Source organism: Wyeomyia smithii, chromosome 3 (genome assembly GCF_029784165.1).
Source record: "Wyeomyia smithii strain HCP4-BCI-WySm-NY-G18 chromosome 3, ASM2978416v1, whole genome shotgun sequence".
NCBI classification, from domain to species: Eukaryota; Metazoa; Arthropoda; class Insecta; order Diptera; family Culicidae; genus Wyeomyia; species Wyeomyia smithii.
The window spans coordinates 43,016,643-43,027,769 of record NC_073696.1 but is presented as its reverse complement, the minus strand read 5'-3'; the positions used below and the strand labels follow the sequence as shown (position 1 = coordinate 43,027,769).

Sequence of the window (11,127 nt, the reverse complement as noted above, 5' to 3'; positions counted from 1 at the left end):
TAACAGTGACTTGAAAATAATTTCCATCTAAAGGAGACAGTAAAAGTTTTTCAGATGTGAATTGCGGTCTTATATCTAGAGACAAGTCCAGCGTATCAAATGCTTTTAATCTGCAGTTTGTAGATAAACATTATGACATAAAATCGATATCTCCCTGTTAAAATGCTACGAAGCAAATCATCGGATCAGGAGAAAAAAAAAACCGCACCGAAAAGCCAATTGTTTCTAGTCCCGAATGTTCACCAACCAGAGCCTACCCAATTATGTTCCGATAAGCATCCCGAACTTGGTTTCCTCTAGAGCTACCACGTACGGTGATATCGATCTGCTTATGTGTAATTATCTCTAAATATATTACTTAAAGTTTCGAAACCGGCCGCTTCTAGGCCGGCTTAGCTCTATCTTGCGCAGCGGGGTAGAAAAAGCAACGTCACTGCCGTAGTGTGTCTGACGTCGGAAGATTGTTATCTCTGTTCCATTCATCCATTTACAGCTATCCATCCTTCTCCCAATTCATTCATGGCTGCTTGATGGGTTTTGCAGCAGCTGACGTTGTTTCTATGGAACGGAGGAGGCCCCCTCTTACCGATTGGGCGCTATGCTGCTTAACAGCTCAGCAGCAGCAGCAGTAGCGTAAAACGGAACGATTGAGCTTGTACCTTTGCAACACGAACGACTGAACGTTGTTTCGCTCGGTGCATAATGAAGGTATTCTCGGTGTTTGCTGCATCTTCACAGCACAGCAAACCCAAACAACAACAGTACATGTTGTCAGCCTGTGTTATAGTCTAATGCGTTCTCGACGCTGGAATCTGCCTGCCGCCTGCCAACTTGTTTGCGGTGCTTTCTTATTGTCTACCTGTAAAAATTCGCCGCGCCGCAGTGATGCCGATATGTTTGACATCTAAAATTTATAATATTTTAACATTGCAACTGCGACAATTTATGATGAAATATTTCTAAGAAGAACTTAAATAAACGTGCAAACTGCATAACAAATTATCGGTACCTACTGACTGTATTCATAAGAAAACATTTTCAGGGGCAAATAATTCAATATTGGTTTTAGTTGATCCGATGAAAAAAAAAAATATAATTTCTTTTAAAAGTGTTATAAAACCAGTTTTTACTTGTAAAATTTGAACCACTGTGACCATTGCTATGATCTTTTGTGGTAATAAACCAATTAAAGTGCTCTAAAAATGCTATTAACACTTTTGGCGATTTCAATAACATTTTTAGAGCTCTTTAACCGGTTTTATTACCACAAAAGATTTTGTTAACATACATAAAATTTATCTTATGTATGTTAACAAAAAATTGAAGAGTGTAATTATGGCAGCCTGTCCAATGTCAGTGTATTTGTTGCAATAGGTTAGGGAATATCTTTGATTGGGGTTAACCAATTTGATGGTCTGAAGTGGTAAATCTTTTTTATTACAAAAGTTCACATCAATGGACAACATAATTCAAATTCCCTAACAAAAAAACGATAAATTTCAGTAATATTTCTATTTTAACTCTGGTTTTTTAAATGATTGGTAAATCTGTAAAAGGAGTGTTGTGTCCATTTGGCTTGAGCCCATTCGAAAATGATGTTGCAACACAACACAACATTCGGTAGAGCACCTCTTCACAGCCTTGAAAGAGAAAAAAGCTACCGTCTGCCGGGGTGAGATTGTGCCAAAAAAGGATACGTTTCTGTTCCTTAGCTTATAATGCACACATTTAGGCAATGAGTTTGATCCAAGTCACGTCAATGCACACTTAAATGTTTAGTTAACGACTGCCGCAAATATGGTTAAGTTGCAAAAAACTATGATTTTGCTAAAATGAAATGAACTTTGGCTTAATCTCACCCCTTCTATGGGGTGAGATTGTGCCAAAAACTAAAAGTTGAATTTAATACCTGTTAAATGTACAGTAGTGTATCTACGAATAATTCACATGAATAACATGATAAAACAGTGAGTATAGGGACGACCATAAACAACGTGAACTCTTAAGGGGCTATAGGGGGTTGACCAGAAACTACGGTTCATATGAATGTAATAACGAAAGAAAAACGGCATTAGTAATTTTCTTTATTTAATGCTAAAAGATTTCCAATTTAGTGTAATCTAAAGTTAATCTCTTAAGTGAATCATCTCCCAACGTGTCAGAAATCGTCTTGTTCTCTCGCTAGATCGCGATGGACTGCTCGATCCGAACAGTTCTTCATATCTCTGCTTCTTCAGGCTCTCCCACTCCTACATGAATTATGGAAAAATGTATGGAAATGTAGTACTGGATCAAATCGATATCTGGAGTAACCAGTTATGAGAACGTGGCTTATAGTCAGTCTTTATACTCAAAGTGGCGTCTCCAGGTAGCTTAGAAAGGAAAAACGATCGGACATAAAGCCTGAGAAGACTTTTCGTTCCATTTATTATGTGTCATTGACCACTGTATTTTTCATTGGAGATCTCAAAACCGCTGGAAACGTACCCACAACCCTCCTTACTCTCTTTAAAAGTCATCAGTTTATATAGAATAGGTGTACAAAATTTTGTTACATTCCAGAAGTGATATCAGTCATTGTAAATTTCCATCTAACAGTTGTTAGCTTACTGTTCTCAAGCTTAAAGTCATTATTTTAAATAATACCATAGCTAGACAACATACTCTATGTAAACAATGCAAGTATTTTGGTGTATACTGACATAATTTTGTCGTTAATGTGAATTCCGCACACTGTACCGTTCATCATAGCTTGGCACAATCTCACCCCAAAAGGGCTCGAAAAGTGTACAGTTTGGAAAAACATTATTTTCTGAGCCAACACAGGTTCAATGCATAATATTTCCTTAACACATTGGAGACAACATCCTAACGTACCAACTGTGCAGCAAGTTGATGTGATTACTTGATCGGGTTAGTTTGCCTGGGACATTTTTGGATAACGTTATTTGCGCATGTTTTACACCCTGTACTTTGAAACATTATTTAAGTGAAACAAATCACTGATATTATTTATATTCCATTTGGAGTTGTGAGTAAATATGTCACGTTTCATAAAATATCGAGTTTGAGGTATTAGGTTCTAGAAATCTTAAGTAATTTAACATACAAACATTTCCCGTTTTGGCTCAATCTCACCCACGTGGCTTAATCTCACCCCGGCAGACGGTACTCTATGAAAATGTTATGCAAAGTTCAAAATTTTAATCAGAGGCAAATAGTTGAATTTTGCAAGAATCGATCTTGTAAAAGTACAGCGTACCCTTAATGGCTCATTATTTATAAAAAAAATCCTGATATTTTCGAATTAATTTCTATTTTTATAATAACTTTTTACCATTCAACAACATTCAAGTTCATCGAAGCAGACTGGAAAAATATACCGCATCCAGATGGGAATCGAACCTGAAATCTCTTTATCTCCGGCATGGGTTTTTATCCAATAAAACTAATAAGTCGCTCTACCCTTCCAAAGCCAGTAACCGTATAACATTGTTACCGCCTATTCTATTCCATTCTTCGACCAACCATACACACCACTGTGGGTGGGTTTTTAAAGTTTGTACGACATTTTCGCTTATCTTTCGCCCTCTTGGGTACCTTGGGAAAATCCCCTACAGTGGACTCTATCCTTATAGTGAACCACTCGTCAGATTAACTCAATATCTTTTAACATTAAATCAGAATTTGTAAATGTTTCTCTTGATTCTGATTCAAATAGTCTGAATAAGATGTTTCCCGATGAAAGCTCACTAAATATCTCTCGAGTTTTCGCAATAAATCAGGTAATCTGATGAGCGGTCCACTATAGCGAAGGGCTCCACTAATTTATTTTATCTGCTTTGATTAATCCCTGATTGTTCATTAAATTGCCTGAAACACAGAAACAGTTTCTCAAACAACGGACTCAAATAAATTTCAAGAGCAAACTGAACGTCAATGTGTGCCTTTCGATGTTTTGAGCGCTGAGGTCGGGTGGATAGTTTTCTTTTCGTTTTGGCTAAGATTACTAAAGACTATTTTGTGTCACTGTGTTGTCAATATCCCACAGTATCATGTACAATAAATGTTGTGTGATTGAAACAACATAAGTAAAATAATTCTCAAGAACCACTACGGGGGCTCCCCCTGAAAAGATTTGAAATGACGTCTGGAGATGATTTGGCAGCATTTCAGTTCCGGAAGCACGAAATAGCGTCTGAGGCCGATTCCTGGCCTTTGGTGGTCATTCCGAAGGTGAAAATACACTTATTGGCTAATATTTGGTGGACGCATAGCCAATTTTCGAATCGATTGCTGCAAGAATGAAGAAAATCCGTTGAAAACTGACTGAGTTATGAGCTATTGAAATTGTATAATTTTCGTGATGCTCTTTAAGTTCAAACTTCTATTTATACCCTTTCTCAGAATATTCCAAGAGACATGTTTCTCCTTTAAACATGAAATAGTTTTAGTTTTAAAACGATTCGCAGGAAAACCGATACAAAAAATTCTAATTTTCGTCTGAATTCCAATGCCAATCCCAGTTCCTAATCCTTATTCCATTCTAAATTCCAATTCTAATACCAGTTTTGTTCCCAATCCCAATCTCAATTAAAATCCCAATCATAACTCTCACTTTCATTTGCACTGTAACACCCATCCCACGCCCACGTTCACGCCCACTTACACTTCCGTTCCCATTCACACTTCCACTCCCACTTTTCTTCCCATCTCCACTCTTTCTCTTCCACTCCCACTTTCACTCTCACTCCCATTCCTACCTTCACTTCTATTCTAACTAATTTTCACTCACACTTCCACTTTCACACCCCTCTCACTTTTACTCTCTTGTCCACCCCCACATGAATTTTTACGGCCACTTCCACTACCATTCGTATTCCGATTTCCACTTCCACTCCCACTTCCACTTTTACTTCTACTTCCACTGCTACTTCCACTGCTACTTCCACTCCCACTTCCACTCCCCCTTCCACTCCCACTTCCACTCCCACTTCCACTCCCACTTCCACTCCTACTTCCACTCCGACTTCCACTCCCACTTCCACTCCCACTTCCACTCCCACTTCCACTCCCACTTCCACTCCCACTTCCACTCTCACTCCTACTTCCACTCCTACTTCCATTCCCACTTCCACTTCTCTCTTACATCCACTCCCATTTCCACTTCCACTCTTACATCCACTCCCATTTCCACTTCCACTCCCACTTCCACTTCCACTTCCACTCCCACTTCCACTTCCACTTTCACTTCCACTCCCACGTCCACTTCCACTTCCACTCTCACTTTCACTCCCACTCCCATTTCCACTTCCACTCCCACTTCCATTTCTAATTCCACTCCCACTTCCACTTTTACTTCTACTTCCACTCCCACTTCCACTTCCACTCCCACTTCCACTCCCACTTCCACTTCTACGTCCACTCTTACTTCCACTCCCATTTCCACTTCCACTTTTACTTATACTTCCACTCCCACTTCCACTTACACTGCTACTTCCACTCCCACTTCCACTCTTACTTCCACTTATTCCACTTATTTCCACTCCTACTTCCACTTCTACTTCCACTCCCCCTGCCACTTCCACTGCTACTTCCACTGCTACTTCCACTCCCACTTTCACTCCCACTTCCACTCTCACTCCTACTTCCACTACTACTTCCACTCCCACTTCTACTTTTACTTCTACTTCCACTCCCACTTCCACTTCCACTGCTACTTCCACTCCTACTTTCACTCACATTTCTACTCCCACTTCTACTCCCACTTCCACTCTCACTCCTTCTTCCACTCCTACTTCCACTCCCACTTCGACTTCCACTCCCACTTCCACTCCCACCTCCACTCCCACTTCCACTCTCACTCCTAATTCCATTTCCACTTCCACTCCTACGTCCACTCTTATTTCCACTCCCACTTACTCTCCAACCTCCACTCTCATTATACTCACACTTCTACTTTCATTTCCATTCCCACTTCCATTCCCATTTCCACTCCCACTTTCACGTCCACTTCCACTTCCGCCTTCACACCCACTCACATTCCCACTTCTCAACCACAACCACACTCACGCCCATTATTAACAGTTTTCGCAATTTTCGTGTTAGTGGAGTCTCTTTTTAACCACTCTAGCGTTTCGGTAACTCTACTTTAGCAATTTACTGTCCCCATTGCATCACGTGAGCACTGTCTCGCAATGTCTAATGTCTTCGGCGTGGTGTTTTCGCTAATTTAACTATTGGAAATGTAAGCTCCCTCAAGACCAATACAGTATCACCCTTTACTATTGTGTTCCGTTACTAACGTGACTCGATCAACCACACACACTGCCTTGTTGGAGTTATTTTTGTAACTGAGAAAGTGTATTTCTTGTTACGAACAGGACACAATAGTAGGGGGTGATTCGATATTGGTCTCAGAGTTCGAGTCCCGTCTGGATGAGGAAAATATTTTCTCAGCCTATGATAATTTTTCGTATTCTCGTGAAACCTAATACATTGCCCGCTTCATTCAACATTCCGTGTGCACTCAGCACCAACTCGGTCAATTGACATCAACTTAATATCTAACTGTATCATTCCCCAAGTGAGCAACTTTTACCCGGTGGTCTAGTACCCTATAGGTTCCTAATTGTGTCATTATTCAAATTTGGAAAATCTCTTTCGAGCGTCTTAGCAGAGTGATTTATAAAATCAAAAGAAATAATTATCGGTTTCCGTTAGACTCTACTGGAAATTTGGGAAATAAATATTGAAATTCAATAAGCACTGAGGATGACTGTATGTCACATTCGAAATATATATTTGTGCGGACTGAATTTCAATATTGATTTCCCAAATTTCTAGTAGAGTCTTAATGAAACCGATAATTATTTCTTTTGATTTTTGTGTTATAATTGTTTTTTTTTTTATAGTATTACTGTTGATAAAGCAAACTTTACAAACAATCAGTTAAAAATATTTTATTCACAGCAGTCATAAAAACGTTATAATAAAGATAATTTTTCATTCTACTGTTACTATTCAACAAGATCGGTTTGTTATTTCGCACGCTCTGCTAATAGGTTATGGGCCCAGCAAATTGCACCGAAACTGAAAATCCAATGCTGATCCAAAGGTTTTCGTGGATGCAGATTGGGCGGGTGATCACCGAGATCGAAAATCCAACAGTGGTTACATAATCCTTCTCGGTGGCTGTGCAATTTGCTGGGCGGCCAGAAAGCAATCCTGCGTTGCTTTGCTTTAGGCTGTTAAAAATTTCATTCTCTTGACATACATCGTATTCTGATGTAGATTACCCTGATAAGATGTTTTCCGATAGACATTTTCTAGAAAACTTTCGATTTTCGCAAAAATTGAGTTAATACTACCGGTGGTCCACTGAAGGACGTGGTAGGTAAATTTGGCCATTTTTTCTAAAAATTCAAGTGTTTGTGCAAATCTATTCCAACAAATATTAAATTTTGAACGAGAAAGGCTAGCTCTCACCGCTTTTTTCAAAAAGGGAATTTTCAAAAAAAGTAGAGGGTGGTATCCAATCTTCAGTTATACACTAGCCGTCATAAGCTTGCAATCAGGTCACTGAATATTGCAACAACCAGTCTGAATATTGCAGCACTTTTAACAGTATAGCATCACCCCAAATAGACAGATTTATGTATCTATATCTCATGATTACGACAAACTAGAGAGCTGTGGCCTTCGATAAAGTTGTTCAGGAGATCAGCCCCAACGCAGCGCTAGTGTACTTACAGTTTTGAGTAATTCGAACATAATTTTTTATTTTACACGAATACTTTGACATGATTTACACAAACACACACACACACATATACGCAAATACACACACACACACACACACACACACACACACACACACACAAACACAATACGTGGTGGAAGGTTTTGTCAAAACGAAGCGATCTTTTTTACGCGATTTGTTCAAAATTACGCGATTTTTTTTGTGCGGACTCATCAATCGCGTAAAAAAAGAATCCAGTGTATACCGGGTTCCGATACGGAATGTAGCACCAAGGCATTGCTTTGCTTTGTATACCGAAGAAATTTTTGAGGCTAATTGTAGATTGGACGTTCCTAGCTTTGTAATTTTTAATTTAAATTATCCGACAATAATCCAAGAATCAATGTTTCACAAGAAAAAAAATTGATAAAATTTTCTGATATATGCAACAGGTAAGTACACCCACAAATATATTTGCCAACACGGCCAAGCAGCTCGCTTTAAAAACGGCGTTCGGCAACAGACTGCAATCGCACCTGAAATGGAAAACATTTCTCATCCGTTTTGGTTACCTTTACGATCAAGCAGCAACGCTTGAATGACCAAGCTCCCTGTAGCAAGGTGCGATCAAAGATTTCTTCTACCACTCTTTTTCTCTGTATACGGGTACCCACCCGTGCCGACAATCACACAGGAAGTGGTTGAATGATAGTGCGGATGAGGCAGGCGGAGAGGACGGACCGTATGAACAATAACAAAAAGCGTAAATTCATTCTCATTTTCTGTGAAAACCGGTTCTGTTCTGTCTCCTGTGGCGTTCTTCGTCACCTAAGTGCCAAAGCAGGGCAATTCGGATGCCACCACGTACAGGCACAGAACGGATTTCCCCGCGTGTTGTCTCGCCCCGGCCGCACGTCGGCGAGCAAACGAAAAAACCCCTTTAGAAAGTAGCAAATAACGAAGGAAAAAATTAATTTCGTGCCTCATGCATTCACTCCGACCGAGACTCGACCGGCCGCACGATGGTAAAAATAAGCGCAATAAAGCATTATTCCATTCAGGAATGACAACGATCGGGAGCCGTCCCTGCCGTTTGCTAGGGACGTTTCGAATCCAGGTTCTGAATTGATTTTTCAACGCTCCAGTTGGTAATGTTGCGTTATTTTGTTTACTTTAGTTTAATGACATAGTTTTATTCAAGTTATTATTTTTGGGAGCTTAGAAAATACATTTAATTTTTAATAGCTATAGCAGCAAATCATTTATAACGTCCTCCCTATAAATCCTTCCGGGGAAATCATCACGTCCCCAGCTAACCCGTTTGTACTCCCGGTTTGACGTCTGCCCCACGAATGGAACGGTTCAAACGAATGGGCAATAAAACCGATCGAAGAACTTGCTGTATATGCTTGCGAAAGCTACATTATTCCTGGCGGCCGGAGTTATTCGAATATTGACCACCCCGTTATTCAATCGTGTCACTGGATGGAATCGCACCATGAGACCGACCGGGGCCAACACTCTCAGACGGCAGCATAAAATTGAGGAAATTGTCTTTCAGCTTGTCTGCTAGCTGATTATTTAATTTGACTGATTAGTTTGCTCTCTCGCCCTATTCTCCATCGGGTCAGCCTAAGCCTCGTCGACGCCGAGTGCAGTGAGGTGGATCAACGTTTCGCTACGGGTACAGGCAAGCTGTTTTTTTGGCTGGAGCCAGGCAGAATCGCTTGGATGGATGGATTGGAGCGTTCAAGCGTGTTACTTTTAGCTATTGACTCGACGTCAGTGAATCGTGAAAGTTAGTTCCTTTTTTATGTACGACAAAGATACCTTTGAACATCAGCGAGAGCAAATCGATTTGAATGATATACTTTTTGCTGTTTTGTAGTAGAATAGTACTATTTCCCTGAAACATAAAAAGTAAATTTGATTCGAAGAGCTAATGAGAATGGGCTCTCATTTGTTTCAACTATAGAAGAGTATCATTATCATAGGCGTAATGCAATACTAATTTTGATTTAATAGGTCAACGTCTAATCTGTGAATAATACGAACATGTTTTATTCTCTTATGTTAATGCTTCTCCGGTTCGCAATCCTCCCACCAATTAAATTCTCATCCTCCAGTTGAAGTACGACGCCGCCACGCTAATGTATATCTTCATGAAGGCGTAGATAAAATAAAAATGATTCTACAATCAACACATCATCATCCTACACGTACTTTATGTTCCCAGACCAGACCCGCCCCATCCAACGCTGAACAAGATTAAATAAATTCTTCCTTCTTTTGTTAATGATAAGCAATCCAGAATTTGATAATAGCCGGCTGTCATGTAACACGGAGGAACTGAGATAGGAAGAAAAAGCGCACAAAAAAGCTGCTTGTGAAAATGCTCGGAACTAGAAGCATATTACTTTACAAACTATCTCAAAAACTACACGAGTAGTATTTATGCGTTGCTACCGAAGCGTACAGCCGGAAGCGGACGTGCTGCATTGAGAAGCGTCAGATTGGCGGCAGCCCATGTTAAGCTAAAGGAAGAAGGGTGAAACTTTAAATTATCTTATAAATTAGAATCATTACTTGTTGTTCGGTTGTTCTATTTTGTTGCACTATGGTCTGGGAAAGTTTTGCGTTTTTTCCGATGCTTGGTTATGCAGCAGCTCCGCTCGACTGCTGAAAGGCGCATCAGATGGTTTTTACTCTGCAACAGAAGATAAATAGTTGAAACAAAGTTGATAACCAGGTGGTAAATAAGTATGTATATCGATTAGCAATAAACAAAAAATTGCTAAAAACAAACAATACTTGCTGACCCGACAGTCGTTGTGTTGTTAAAAATTACATTACTCGAAAACATGAAACGAAATATATTTGAAACCTTTAATTTTATTCTGCTCTTCCGCATCCTAGAAATTACAAGTATTCTGGCGAAAATAAAACTCCCAGTTGAAAACATTTCACGGTATTATATTCAAAAATTCCGAATATTTTGCAACAGTTGCAACCCTTCAACCCCCTGTCTTTTAAGCTTACCATGCGAATTATTGTCATTTTAGACTTTGATGCTGGACTTAAAAAAAAAACTAATCTTTCAAGTTTGTGTTCAAATTTGTGCCAAAACATCGAAGTTCAAATGTGTGTTGAGCTTGCTCTCTCTTCAAACAATGCAATTCAACTTCCTTTTTTTATATCACATGCATAATTGATACAAACTTTGGGCTAAAATTTAATTATTTAATTCAAATCGATTCAATATGTCTTGCATAATTGACCATACACATTGTACATAAAATTCCGTTAAGTATTACTGTTCCTGTTTCACATCCAAGTCGAATCCAAGCAGAAACAGAATAACCAAAAACTGCCTCGCAACAAAGATT

General features: G+C 39.4%; 1 protein-coding gene across 1 annotated transcript; it reads right to left on the bottom strand.

Annotated features, from left to right (window-relative positions):
* Nucleotides 1-4,805: 4,805 nt before the first annotated feature.
* On the bottom strand, nt 4,806-6,078 carry LOC129728247 (uncharacterized). The gene is made up of 2 exons (XM_055686669.1): nt 6,042-6,078; nt 4,806-5,716 (listed from the first exon to the last, which is right to left on the bottom strand). The coding sequence occupies exons 1-2, from the start codon at nt 6,076-6,078 to the stop codon at nt 4,806-4,808; spliced, it is 948 nt and encodes a 315-aa protein (XP_055542644.1).
* Nucleotides 6,079-11,127: the final 5,049 nt, after the last annotated feature.